A 15,420-nucleotide genomic window follows, 5' to 3' on the forward strand; every position below is an offset into this window, starting at 1 on the left:
GTTGCGATTTTCCAGGAGGGCTTATTTTGGTGAAATACGGGTGAATCAATTAGAGACTGTTCGCCCTCTCTGCTGCTGTTTGTTTATGGTTTTTTTTATCTTATAGGTGTTGTCTAATGTTGTAAAGCGCTTAGAGCTTCTAAAGATTAGGCGCTATACAAAGTCCTCATTATTATTATTATTATTATTATTATTATTTTCTTCTTTAATTTAATTAAATTAAGGCGGCAATAGAATTACGTTAGGCGGAATTACCGGAACGAACCGGAAAGCATCTTTTACAGAAGAAAAAAACAAAACACCGGAACGAAGCCAAAACTAAATCCAATTATGACCCCCCAACACACACAAAAACACACGCGCGCGCGTGAGTTAATGTTTTTAACTTGTTCTAGTTTGAAACATAATTAATAAAAAATCTACTGACACATAATACAAATAGTTAAATAACACTGGATCATGCGCAGGCTTCACGTGGAATGAAATGGATAATCGCTTATATTACCATTATAAAAACAAAGAAGAAAAAAAAAACCCACACAAACAAAACAAAACAACACAAACAAAACACCCACCCACCCACCCCCACCCGAACAAAACAAACAACAACAAACAAACAACAAATGACAGATATGCATAAGCAGCAGAATATTTAAAATTTTCCAATACTGAGTATAACTGGTTTGAAAAGCCGCGAATCACATAACATATTAACTGATAGTAACATATCCCCCCCCCCCCACCCGATGGACAGCAACATTTACATAAAGCATGAACAGTATGATTATTTCCAGTCAGATAGAAATGGTTTCTACTTTATTTTCATCCTTGTATCGTTATTGTTCTTTTTAAATTAACCCGTCCCATTTTCTCGTATCCAATAATGGTCACTAATTTACTGTATGAAAAATATATTACCAAATTTATAAAATAAAATAAAAATCACTAATGTAGCATAATCCTTATATAGGTCAAAGCACGTATTTTTCTTACTTGTTCCTAAAAGAATGCTTGAACATCATACATATACTGTATATTTTGTTTAGGTGTGAAAACGTTCGTTCCGGTTTACTCTAGTTCGTTGTGTTTATTCATACATACTTGCAAGGACAGGTGACCCAAACGGATTTAGAATTTTTCTTGCATCATTTTTCAACGTTTCGTCAAAAAATGTCAACGAAATACGACAGGGTTTCGTTCCCAGACAGCGTTAAGTTCGCAAGCCAATCTGACAATGAATTCGAACCAGAAATGGATGCGTATTCAACTGGTGTTTACCACGACCACACCATTTATCCCAGACGGCGAGACCGCACTGTTTTCAAACTTGCGTGCCTTCGAATACGTAACCGCCAAACTCTGTTTTTCTTAATAGCCGGACTTGTGGTGGCTCTTTTGACTCTTGTGATTATAATTGGCATCACGGCTATGCATACAGATTCATCCAAAAACAAAACTTCCGAAAGAACGACAAATAATAAAAACTATGGTGAGGAAACTACATGCGGATAGTCCTAAGACTATAGTTGTAAATCGGTGTGGGGGTTGGGGTTACTAACAAACGGGAAGGTATCTTCAGACTATATCACGTTAATTGTTATTTATGTTTTTTGGTGCTACGTCTTACTGCCCAAATAACGACCTTGTGTAGCATGTTCAGATGTTGACTCATTGGAACTAGCGTCCAAATTTTAAAGAATATCTCGCACACTTGGCAGCACATATCGAAGCTTTTCCACAAATTAAAATCCTGTTGATTTAGGCGGACTTTGCATACTTAGATGTATTTTTTTTCTTCTCTCGAATAAATTCAAATTCTCACACAAGCAAATGGATGTGTTTTAAGTTAAGTTGACCAACATTTCATGATAGGAGTTTTGACAAATGTTGCTGTTTGTGTGAATCGGCATTTACCATTGTAAACAAGTGTCATCACTGAGAGATGTGTTGTCATAAAAACTTGGCATTTATGACAGTGCATCAGAATTTTACAGTGCCTGTCAGATGAGTGAGAGTTATTTTCCAACAGATAAAATAAACTTGCCTGCTTCCTGTACATTTGGTAAGCTCTGTATGCTTAATGTGCAATTATAAATAGGACATTGAATCAGCCATGAAAATTTAGGTACATATTGATGCAGCTTATCTTGTCTTCCAGAAAATTATCCTGGTACTCACTGTTCTGGGGTAAATATGGGGTAGAAAAATTCTGAACGTCCCTGGTTATCCTTGGTAAATTACAGAATTATTGCAGTTGCCCCAAGATTGCTGTAATTGAACTTCCACAACTGTTTTCATATATTTTTAGATCAAATTAGTTGTGGATCAATGATCTTGTATCCTATAATCAATAAAATATCAGTTGGAAGTTAAATGTTTTCCATTTAAAATATTGCTTGTTACATAATTGCAGTCATTTACTTATCTCACATAACAGGATGGACAAATTAGATATTTCTTTTGTTAGATTTCTTTTATTTTGTAGATAATAATTATCATAACTCTATTTCAACTACATAATAAAATTGGCATCAGCATCTGTATGAAGATGTGCACAAAATGTGTCCATTTATCATGTGCTCGTAATCCATCTAGTAACAACTTCAAACAAAACATTAGGAATTAACAAATATTCTCATATGAAACATTTTAAAAAAAAAGATTTTATTGACATTTGCAATTAGCACAAAACAAGAAAAGATACATTATTGTTTCATGTTCCATTAAATTGGTATTAAAACTTTAATATGGTAGTAAATGTAACTCGTGTCACAAGGACGGACAAACAAAACTTTATTTCTCTGTTTAACTCATTCAGCATTGGAGGTTTTTGTCATTTTCGCCTGAAATGCAAGTAGGAAACACATTTTGTTGGCTATTTCTGAATACATCCTAATATATCGACTTTCAAGAGATTTTCCATTAGCCTAATGCCTAGTTTTATTCGAAACATTGTTTTCCATTGGTTATTTTGCTCGCGCATGAGCAGAAGGAAGTTGGAGTTTTTTTTTTTTTTTGTGGACCCATCATTTTCGTATGGAGATGACTCTTTATTCCAAATGCACACCTTATCCTACTTTTTGCAAAGGTTCACCTGTCTGTGTGCAGTTCTGACTGGTCTGCCTTAGATCTGAGGCCAAAAGGTCTAAAATCTAGACACAAAATTGGATTCCGACCACGGGCGAATTTTGGGTGAAAAAAATACAGGGTCCAAAAACTTAGGATTTTCCTTCTGTATTTTGTAGTGTAACTAGAACATCCAGATTATTTGGTACCGTTTTAGAGCTATATCGGTCTGCTTTTTTGTAATACCACTGACTTTGGTGTATCTTAAATGACCTTGATGCTGCAGAGATCGGAAGTAGGGTACAGCCTCATCACACCTACAGGTGGAGCTGGAAGCAGCTACACCACATCTGTTGATAACATTTTATATTCAGATTTTTCATTGCCTCTTAATTTGCCAACTTTCTTGACAAATTTGGCCACCTATGGTAATTTTGACTTAATCTGAAAACTAATATTTATGTACAATGCCTTTTTTCATATTGAAATTACATAAAACTAAAGCTGTTTGGTAAAAACTTGTGTATTCTGATTTCTAACCCGTAAAAATGGTCTTGATGGTTGGAAAGATAAATTAAAAAAATTAAATTTTTATCAGCAAACTGTAACATGTGATGCATGTGTCTGATAGGTTAAGTGATGTTCAACAACTAGCCCTTTCATAATACTTGCAGTAAATTAAACAGTAAGATGTGCATTGTGGAGTAATTTTATATTTTGTCTGAATAAATAAAACTTGGATACTTTTCATATACATTCAGCATTTGACAAATTTATGAATTTACATACCAACTGTCCGTATCCATCCGCTTTCACCATTACGTGAGTAAAACATTGGATTCTATTTTTACCATAAACCTAAACAGTTGCACTTGACATTCATTTTGCACACAGCACACTTGCTATTATATTGTGTAAAACATGTACCTGATCATAGTTTTTTAAGTTAATCGGGATGCTTCTTGCTGTAGATGAGAATTGTTTAAACAGGTAGCAAATTGACTTAGCATAAATTGTTTATCTTTAATTGCAAATACATTAAAATGAATGTATTCAGCAAGGAAACACCAGTATTTTCTCAGCCTTCAAGATGGTTGTTTATGACTGACATCAAAACCAGTCTCTTGTAACATTATGGAACAGAAGTGATCATCCATGTTATGTTGTTGTGCATAAACAGCAGTAATGTTAATAAAAGTAACTGAAATTCTATACCATTTTATCCAATTAACATGCCAGAAAGTTGCCTTAGTACTGAAATATGATCTTTTGCAGCATAATCAAAATTTACTATTTTTTTAGTGATTCTTGTCTATTATTATTTTAAGATGATAGAACTCACATGCATCTAAAGAGAGAGAGTTTTTGTAAACCAGTCACATTTATTTAGATGGGCTCTTTGTGATAATGAAAGTAACAATTTTAGTTTATATATTGTTCATAATATGTACATGGTCATTTTGGATGAGTCTGATCAGTTGACATTTTGGTTGTAACATTCAAAGTAAACCATTTTGCCTAATGGTAATTTATATATATTTTAGTGTGGATGTTTATCTCTAGGCTGAGAATATGAATTTATGTTGGAAAGCCCAATATAAAGGGTTGTGTTGGCAGTATTTTTTCTGATCGCATACAAGTCAGCATGCTGTACCATGAAACATGGAAAATATATTGTTATTTTTTCTTCAGTTATTCATTGGACTAGAGTAAAATCTAGTACTACAGTAATTGGTTTAGAAATATTAAGCGCTTTTCGAGCAGTCAAATCAAATTCAAAATTTCTGTCATAATAATGACATGAAGTCATATTCTGTTGACCTTTTCAATTAATGTCATGTTAGAAAGTTCATATTTATGAATGTAAATAATTTAATTCAGAACATAATATTTCTAATGACAGCTTTCCCCAACATGAAATGCAGTGCTTAATCAGATGAGTTGCTAAATTAAGTTTCCAGCAGTCACAAAGAACATGAACTTTTAATTTGTTCCTGACTGTAGGTTTCTTTTTTAACTGGCTTGTTTTTTTAGCTGTTTTGAATACAGTTGTTGATATATATATCATGTGTGCATTATCCTTTTTCAGGTTTATTCTTCTACCCTGAAGTTGATGGCAGCTCATTTATCAAGTTTGACCCTACATCTTCAAGTTCCTACAAACCTTATGTGGATAATTTGGACTACCATATGCATGGTAAGGGTGGAAAATGACCTTTGAGAACTCTACCAATTCATAATAATGATTCTTTCTGAGACGAATTAAAATTTCAAGTTGGTGTTGCAGAGCATTTTAAAAATAAGTCTTTGTTTTTGGCATGCATGATATCATCTGACCATAGGGCTAAGGGAGATTATAGTATGATCCTGTGTCTGTCCATCAACAATTGCTTGTTAACATTATGGAGTCCATATTTCTGATTTGATTTCAATCAGATTTGGAATATGGGTTTATATTATCAAAATCTAGGATGACTTCGATAGTGGGCAAGATCAGTGCATATTAATAATGAGATCTTGTACATGATTGGCTCCCCTTGTTATGACTCTGGAGGCCATATTACTGATCCTGATTTTGATCAAACTTGGAATGTATGTTTATATCCTTAAGATCTTGGACGAGTTTGATAATAAGCTTGATCTGTTTATACTAGTGTGTTCATCTTATAACTGATTGGCCGAGCCTGTTACCCAGATGGGAGACATCAAGATTCACTAACAGGTTCCACACATATTAATGAGATACTTATGTGTTTGAAAAGCTGAAGTGGTTATTATTCTTGATGCCATATTTCTGATCTGATTGTGGTCAAACTTGGGATATATGCTTAAATCATTTAAGATCTTGGGTGAGTTTAGTAATGTATGAGATCCACAAGTATTAATGAGATGTTCTTGCATCTCATTAGCTGATTTTGTTACCCATCTGGAAGTCCTGTTTCTTGTCCAGTTTTGGTCAAGCTTGAAATACAAGCTCATCATGGTCTTGGATGTGTCCATTAATGATCAAGATCCCTGCATATTAATGAGATAATGTTGCATCTGATAAGTGACTTTGTTAAGACTGCAGTTAAATACAAAAATATCTTTAGGAATGTTCAAGTGAAACATACATGGGATCCAGGGAAGGCACTTTTAATGTAGGGTATTCACCCATAGATACAGTTTATAATTTTCTTATCATTTTAATTTAAACTCTGTGAAATCAAAGTTGTCTGGCATATATTTTAAAAAAACTGCCTTCCTTGGGTACCATGTATGTTTAAATGGAACAGCCCTTAGAAGAAATGAGGAAGATTCTTTTGTTTCTGTATAGATTTTGAAAAGGGGTTTGATTCATTGGAGAGGGAGAGGTTTTGATAAGCATAATGACATTAAGTCTTGAGACACAATAAAAGTTGGAACATCCTTAATTATTTTCCAGAATTTATTTTCATGCCATGTAATATTTGAAACAAAGTTATAGCAATTTTTTCTTGTACTTCGAGTGTTGGGACACCTTAGAAATTTCTTCCATGTTGTTAATCTTTTTGATGATAAAGTTACTTTCTTTTAAAACATGACTTGGCAGTTATAAAGGGAGAATAGTTTGTTCTGAACAGAATGTCGAAAGATGTCTGCATCTGTTTCCTATTGAATTTTCACTTAAGCATCTTATAATGTTGCTAAATTTACTGAATTTGTTTTATTCATGAATGATTTAAACTTAATTCATATTGCTATACAGCGCAACACCATTCATTTGATTCATTCTGAAAATGATTGTCAGTGCTTATGTAATCCTCCATGTTGGTCCTGAGTTTTGAAAGAATCCATTTTTTATACTGCAAGGAAATTAAAGGGAGAATAGGAAAGCTGTTCACAAGTTGCTTGATCAAATGCCTGAATACCTTAAAGTTGTTTGTACATAGGCACTTTTATGGTACAGATTAGTTGGAATATACCCATCACATGCTCTTACTTACCACTTGGCTCACTGTTAAGGCATCCATGGACAGCATTATAAAGATGGAACTCAGCATTTTTATTTGTTGTAAAAAATTTATTCTGTTTTCTTTCAGACTATAGTCCTGTACCACAGATGCATGATGCTAACAGATACATTGTGTGCACTGAGAATACAACCCAGCCTCTGCCTGATGGAAAAGTTTGCAGATTTACTGCGGAAGATTTGGGTGAAGAATGTAACCACATTAATATGTACGGTTACAACGAGGGTCGCCCATGCATACTTCTTGTTCTGAAATTGGTGAGTACTGCATTTTAGCTCACTTCTGTTAGCTATTATCCGATTGTACAGCCTGAATGAATGTCTACTATTCTCCCTTGGTTCTAGGCAACAGTTATGAGTGTGTTTCATATCAACTACCACAGCGGAAGGGGTTGAAGGAGCTTGATAGGTACTATTTATGCATTAGGTTTTTTGCACACAGTACAAAGTTAAAGAGCTTGGTGCAGGTATGCATCCTGTTGAGTACTAAAAACACTAATTACAAACAAGAATAATGTTGGTACCAGTAGAGGACACAAACACAGTTGCATGGAAGAAGGAAAGAAAGTTAAGTGGAAGGTAAAATGTAATTATAGAAGGGTCAGTCAACCATTACAACAATTGCCTAAACAATAATTCCACAAGAAAGACAGTAATGAAATGAAACTGAATGTAAGGACTTGACATTTGTACAAATAATAATAGAAGGTGAAAGTGAAATATAAAAACATTTATTAAGAATGAAAATTATAACAACATATTAAAGTAAAGTTGTAAACAGTCAGCAAACCTGTGTTGGAAAGATAAGCGGATGGTTGAAAAATAACAGTATGTAACATCCTATATTGAAACTAAACTTTTATAAGTAGAAATCAGAAAACTGAAATGTGGCAAATTTTTATGGAAGATGTTCAAGAAACACTAATATGCAATTCAAATATTATGAAGAAAAGCAAAACATGAAAAATTGGTTGAAAAATTCAAAAATATCTAACATCAAAAATGAAATATGAAAATGAGGAAAGAATAATAAATACATTAATTGACAGAAAAAACAGAAATGATTGGGAAAAATACTGAATATGTTTGCAAAAAATTCCGAATTTAATATCCAACAAGAAATCTTTAAAAATTGGAGAAATAATATGGGAGAAATCAGATGTATGTAATATCTAGCATGTAAGTTAGGTAATAATGCAACATTTTGGTACGCTAAACTGCAATATGTTCAGAAACTGTAATTCAGAAAATGTTTAGCAAAGTCAGAACAGTTATTTATTATTAGGCCAACAGGTGTCAGACAATAAATATCTACTAGTTTGCAAGATATGCAACTAGTTATCAGTTACTATTAGACTTAACAGAACTGAGAAGAACCAACTATTGTTCATTCACTTTTAGAATTAGCAGAACTGAGAAAAACCAACTAATTATCAGTCACTTTTAGTCTTAACAGAACTGAGAAAATCCAACTAGATATCAGTCACTTATAGACTTAGCAGAACTGAGAAAAACCAACTAATTATCAGTCACTTTTAGACTTAACAGAACTGAGAAAAAACAACTAATTATCAGTCACTTTTAGACTTAACAGAACTGAGAAAACCCAACTAATTATCAGTCACTTTTAGAATTAATAGAACTGAGTAAAACCAACTAGTTATCAGTCACTTTTAGAAGTAGCAGAACTGAGAAAAACCAACTAATTATCAGTCACTTTTAGAATTAACAGAACTGAGAAAAACCAACTAGATATCGGTCACTTTTAATCTTAACAGAACTGAAAAAAGCCAACTAGATATCAGTCACTTTGAGAATTAACAGAACTGAGAAAAACCAACTAATTATCAGTCACTTTAGAATTAACAGAATTGAGAAAAACCAACTAGATATCGGTCACTTTTAGTCTTAACAGAACTGAGAAAAACCAACTAGTTATCAGTCACTTTTAGTCATAACAGAATTGAGAAAAACCAACTAGATATCAGTCACTTTTAGACTTAGCAGAACTGAGAAAAACCAACTAATTATCAGTCACTTTTAGAATTAACAGAACTGAGAAAAACCAACTAGATATCGGTCACTTTTAGTCTTAACAGAACTGAGAAAAACCAACTAATTATCAGTCACTTTTAGAATTAACGGAACTGAGAAAATCCAACTGGTTATCAGTCACTTTTAGACTTAGCAGAACTAAGAAAAACCAACTAGTTATCGGTCACTTTTAATCTTAACTGAGAAAAACCAAAGAAAAACATAATTTGTGTTGAAATATAGAAAATGTTTACCTTCTAAGATGACATAAGCACTGATTAAAGAAAATACATGTCCAAAGGTCCTTGGGTGAAGAAATGTCTAAAGGTTAGACTTAGAAGAAAAGAACATTATCTTTTTTTTCTGATGCAGCTGTCATTTCAGGAAAGTCAGTAAATAGCATTTGTAACTTTAATTAATAAAGAAGTAGTGTTCTAATTGTTAGTTGCAAGTTTGACTCCAGTATTAGTTGAACATTCTGGTTTTTGGCCCCAAGCAGGACATTTGTCATCCTTCACTCTTCTGCAGCCTGAGGTACAAAAAATAAGTGATGCAAGTTAAACCAATATTTATTTTGATAGTCAATGGAGAGAATGATTGTGTTGAAAATTTCTGTGTACCTTTTTTTCTGTTTACTCATTAACACCTGGCGCCTTGTTTACGTGGCAGGAGGTAGTAGCCTACTGACGAGCTTTGTGGCATCAAGGTCATGTATGGTACACTAAAGTGGGTGGTATTATAGAAAGGTAGACAGATGTAGCTTTTACAATGGTACCAGATAATCTGGAAGTTCTAGTTGCACTACAAAATACAGAGGGAGAAACCTAATTTTTGGACCCAATTTTGTCCACCCAAAATTTGCCCATAGTTGGAATCTGATTTTGTGTTCGGATTTTAGACTTTTTGGCCTCAGCTCTAAGGCAGACTGGTCTGAACTGCACACAGACAGATGAACCTTTGCAAAAAGTAGGATAATATGGGCATTTGGAATAAAGAGTGGTCTTGATATGAAAATGATGGGTCCATTAAGCAAAAAAAAGGACTCCAACTTTTACCCTTCTGCTCATGCACGAGCAAATTAGCCAATGAAAAATTATGTTTCTAACACAACTAGGCATTAGGTTAATGGGAAATCACTTGGAAGTTGATGTATTAGGATGTATTTAGAAATAGCCCACAAAATGTGTTTCCTACTCGCACTTTAGGCGAAAACGACAAAAACCTCCGGGGTTTAATGAGTTAAAGATGTCATAAGTTTAGGAAAAGTCAACCAGGTACCCGTTGATGCTGATGATTGATTATCCTGGTACCCAGTCAATGAAAAATTGTATTAAATGTGAACCTGCACTGTTTTGTTGTAAGTTCGTACATGCCACCCACTCATTAAATATAAGTGTAATGTGAGTGGCAAAAAAGTGCAGTCTGTGCATAAAAAGAGTAATCTATATATTACATGCCATAATTACAGAAAACTGTTTGAAAAACATACATTTTTTTTGGCTACTTACCTGGATCTATAGTTAGTTAAAATCCTTCTCACAAGTCGGCTAAATCCATGTGAATTGGTATGAAAATACAGACACAAAACAAAATTATAAATTATTTATACACATCATTCACTTAAACTAGTCTACATCACATGTTTAACTTTCACTGAAGGGTTGTAAAGTCAAGTCCACAAATTTTGAATGCTGTTTTATATCACTGTCGAATTCCTCTTTCAAAATTTGTAAAGCGCTATTGATTTGTCCTTTTCCTGATGCAACATGTTCTTCAGTTTAACAAAATCTCCTTTAACATTTTTTACTCGCATAACATCCACAAGTTACATGGAAAAAGCCTGTTTCACTTAATATTTGGTGCCATGTTTTTTTCAATACGTACTGGTCTGCTACTTAAGTGTATATCAAAACTATAATGACTCAGTGACACGTGGTTTCAAATTCAAGAAAAATATTTGTTTTCTTGGAAGTATGTCATATACAGTTACTATAAATAGAAAATAGGGAAACTGTTTGACATACATAGCCAAATAATCACATACATCGAAAATATATTATCAGTAGCTGGAGGTCCATGATGGATAAGAGTGCAGCAGCCATAGTCATATGACATGAGCCTCGAAATGTACTTGTTATTCTGTTTCTTGCTCACTCCTGTGTTGAAAGATATAATCTTTCATTTGATCTTGGAAACTAGTTCTTTTTGTTTTGTTTTGTTTTGTTTTTACATGAACTAGCCCAGTACCTTGTAGCTGATTTTATTACCAAGGTAATTATGAACACGTGGGTACCTGAGTTCCTGGGTACTCATTCCTGTCCCTGAAAGGTATAGTTTGAAAAAATAAAGGATCAATTGGAATAGTTGGCAGTTATCACTGGAAGTAATTTTTGTGCGCAAGAAGATGGTATAAGGAGGCAAACCAATCTGATTTTTTGATTTATGAGGACTTTTCAAACAGAAGGTAGATTCAATGTTTTTAATGCAAATGCTCACAAGCAAAAGATGTAAAAGTTGCTGTTAATATGGCATAAGACCCTGTAGTGCACTGCTATCACTGCCAATATGTGAAAAAGAATTCAGATCTGGTATTCTATTTTAATAAAAGCCCAATGTTTAATTTCATTGATATTGAATATGTTTCAGCAAGATTTACTGAGTATAGCTTGATTGGAATGAAAGAGTGAGAAATTTAATTTGAATCGGTAAAATGATACTTTTACATATTTTTATATGTGCAGAAATATTACATACTGTTATGTGCAATATGTTTAATTTATGGAAATTTATTGGTAAGATAGATCTGTATGTAGAAGTTAGGTGATGAAAAATATATTGATGAATATTGGACATTTATATTAAGATGTACCTATTCTTTTCAAAATCAGTGGGAAAAGTTGTCAAGACAACAGTTTTAAAGCCAGTAGTGTGCATACCTGCTCCAGCTGCCTAGTGGTTAGAGCGTCCACCTTGGATGCGGGAGGTCGTGGGTTTGAACCCCACCAAGTCATACCAAAGACTTATAAAAAGGGTACTACAGCTGCCTTGCTTGGCACTCAGCATTAAGAGGTTAGTGTTAGGACTGGTCAGCATGGTTTCAGGATAATATGACTGGGTGGAACATGATGCTACATGTCTGCAGCATGATGCCCCAATGCTAGACTTTACTATAAACTCCCACACTGCTGACATCATACTGATATGACTGAAATTTTTTAAAATTTGCGTTAAGAATCCAGATCACACACAGTAGTGAGTACAGATCATTGACCAGACTTATCAGTGATTGCCTTTAATATTCATGATTGTAAAGACAGTAGTATTCAAGACAACTAAAGGAGATGCCAGTTACCAGTTGCATCACATTGTTGAAATAGTGAAGACTTTTAAGATGGAAATTTCAGACTCTTCAATGTCATTCTTGTCTGAGAGGAAATCATCATGAGAGTCAATGAAATTCAAGTCATCAGATGTGATTGTTAGGTGCTGTTAGTGGAAATGTGAAATGAATATTTTTACATTTATAATCTGATAAGTATCAAAATAAATATTTAGTTAAAATCTGATAAGTATCAAAATAAATAATTTCAGTTATAATCTGATAACAAGTATCAAGATGAATATTTTTACAGTTATAATCTGATAACAAGTATCAAGACATCTGTTTACAATCTTTTACCTTTATAATCTTGCCCATAACTGTTGAGGTATCACTTGACTTAAAATATACTTCCCTTGACAATCTTGCCCACAACTGTTGAGGTATATATATATATATATATATATATATATATATATATATATATATATATATATATATATATATATATATATATATATACACATACATACACACACACACACCATGATGGCAAGTGCTAAATTTTGAAAGGCTTTTATAGATGAGGGAAAGGCATTAAGTTTGGAGGGGAAGAACTTCGTGATTACTTAGAGAAAGGGTTACTGAGAGTGAAAGAGGAAGCAGAGAGAGATTGTTACTGGAAGCAACAGAGGATGCTGAGTAAAAGAGATTATTGTTACTAGAAGCAACAGAGGATCTAAAGAAGGAGAGATTATTGTATAATGAAGAGAGAATTCCAGAGGCAAATGGTATTTAAAGAAAAAGAGATACAGATAAAACCCATAGAGATAAGGAATTCAGAGACAAATGAAATCGAAAGATAAGGAACTTGAATTGGAAAATATCAGATTAAATTTAGCCCAAGTTCAGTCCCAAGAGTATTTCGAATTCCAGACAAGAAAAGATATTAAACGATAAATGCCTATATTTAGGGAGGAAACAGAAGACTTAGGTGCATATTTGTATTATTTTGAACAACATACTATATATGGTAAATGGCCTCGTGATAACTGGGTTACATTTCTTGCCACCTTCCTTCCTGGTAGAGCACTTTCTGTCTATCACAATCAGGCTCTTAAAACTGATATTACTTATGATGGTTTAAAAAATGGGTTGGGTATGTTTCATATGCCACTTTTATAGCGTTATCATAAATGTTAATGGTATTCAAGTTTTGTATCCAGGCTGTAGCTCTGAAGCTGTTTAAGATATGAAGAATGTGTATACACTGATACATAATGTGTGTTGCATACAGTGTTCTATATCATTTCTCTGGTCAAGGCAAGAACACTTTGGTCTCATACTCAATTATGATGTGACCATTGATACATTTTTACATCCATCTTAACTCAGGAAAAATTATGTTAATGCTATATCCATCCATCCTTCAGTTAATATTTGCTTGTGCAGCCCAAAACTTTGTGAGAGTTTGAGAGATTTGGTGAAACTGTCCATTTTTCATGTCTGGTAGATGTGTCGCATGTCATACACAGACCCTTCCCTGCCCCACCATAGCAAGGCAGGGGAAACTGTATTATGACTTTAGTCTCAAGGTCAAGGTCACAGCCATGGAAAAGATAAATCACCGGTCCATGTGCAAGTATAACATTTGAACCAGTGAAAGTATATTTTCATGCAGCTTTAGCCTGCTGTATATCTTGACTTGATCATGTCTCGTGTATTCATAGTCCTATCCTCTGCCCCAAGGAAGAGGTCAAAAACAAGGCAAGTCGCTGTCTGGCCTCTTAAAATTTCCTTTTGTGAGTTCACTGCGACTGAACAAACCTTTTCAGACCACATCTTTTGTAACCTGTCTTTAAACAGCTTGTTTAGGCAGACCTCAAGAGGTTGTTAACCCTCCAGGTATCCATATATGCAAACCGTTACACTTTTGGCATAATGATTATACTCTTTTTCACCAAATTACATTTTACACAAGACTGGGGCCCCGAGTGGCCTAGTGGTCTAAAGCGCTCTCCATAACGGATCACTGTCATTTCATCTCTGTCTGCATGGGTTTGAGTCTCGGATTCAGCCTATGTAGGTATGTGAGAAAGCTTGCCAGTAGCTTCTCGTGGGACGGTGGTTCTTTCCGGGGTTTTCCCAGGTTCTTCCTCCATCATTAATACTGGCCACCATGTATAGCCTATTGAATGGCACTAAATCCTACTAAAACAACAACACTAGACTGTATATAGATTATGGTTTTTTGGTACATTAAAAAAAATGAAAATAAAGCAATAAAAAGTTGTTTTTGTCTTTTTTATTATCATCTCTTTAATTCCACTATTGTAAATTTGAGAATATTCTTTAAAAGGTGACTGCTGCATGAGATTATTTAAGAGTACCTGTTCGCTTTTTATACAACTCTATATGAGTCATTTCCAAGAAAACACGGGTTTCTTCAAATGTGAACTTTGCCTGACAAATTCATTTTATTGATAAGGTAAGTAGTTAGTGAACCAGTCTATAGTTTTTAAAGAAAATGGCACCAGATGTTAAGTGAAAAGTTTTACGTTGTGAGTTGTGGATATTATATGACGGAAAGTGTTAGAGATGGTGAATCTTTTCAAACTTCAAAACATGTCAGACCAAAAAAGGACAAATCAACACCTCTTTACAAACTTGAACAGAAGAATATGAGAGTAATGTAATGCAACACTCTGAGCTTCTGATCACGATTGTTGCAGAATTCCAGTTTATGATCATTCGGCAAAAGTTGCACATTTTAGATTAGTAGAAGTGAGTGCTGAACATAAATAATCTTTCAGAATATTTTATGTTTGTATTCTGGTTATAATCTATATGGATTTTCCCATTGTGACAAGAATTTTGACCAGGTGCAATACATGGTTAGTACTAATAAGTTTCTTTTTCATATGTGCTATAATTCTGGTATGTAATATATATTTTACACTTTTTACACCCAAATTACACTTTTTGGCCACTTATAAGAGCAATAATTATG

General features: G+C 33.8%; 1 protein-coding gene across 1 annotated transcript in view; it reads left to right on the forward strand.

Moving 5' to 3' along the window:
* The first annotated feature begins 1,102 nt into the window (after nucleotides 1–1,102).
* Nucleotides 1,103–15,420, forward strand: part of LOC149796456 (sodium/potassium-transporting ATPase subunit beta-1-like) — a 29,280-nt gene continuing 14,962 nt past the window's right edge. Inside the window, exons 1-3 of the mRNA XM_089961162.1 lie at nucleotides 1,103–1,489; nucleotides 5,156–5,263; nucleotides 7,128–7,315. Coding sequence (XP_089817288.1) covers nucleotides 1,171–1,489; nucleotides 5,156–5,263; nucleotides 7,128–7,315 — 615 coding nt within the window. The 5' untranslated portion in view covers nucleotides 1,103–1,170. The remainder of the gene's footprint in view (nucleotides 1,490–5,155; nucleotides 5,264–7,127; nucleotides 7,316–15,420) is intronic.

Source organism: Sinohyriopsis cumingii, chromosome 6, assembly GCF_028554795.1.
Source record: "Sinohyriopsis cumingii isolate HCF-2022 chromosome 6, ASM2855479v2, whole genome shotgun sequence".
NCBI classification, from domain to species: Eukaryota; Metazoa; Mollusca; class Bivalvia; order Unionida; family Unionidae; genus Sinohyriopsis; species Sinohyriopsis cumingii.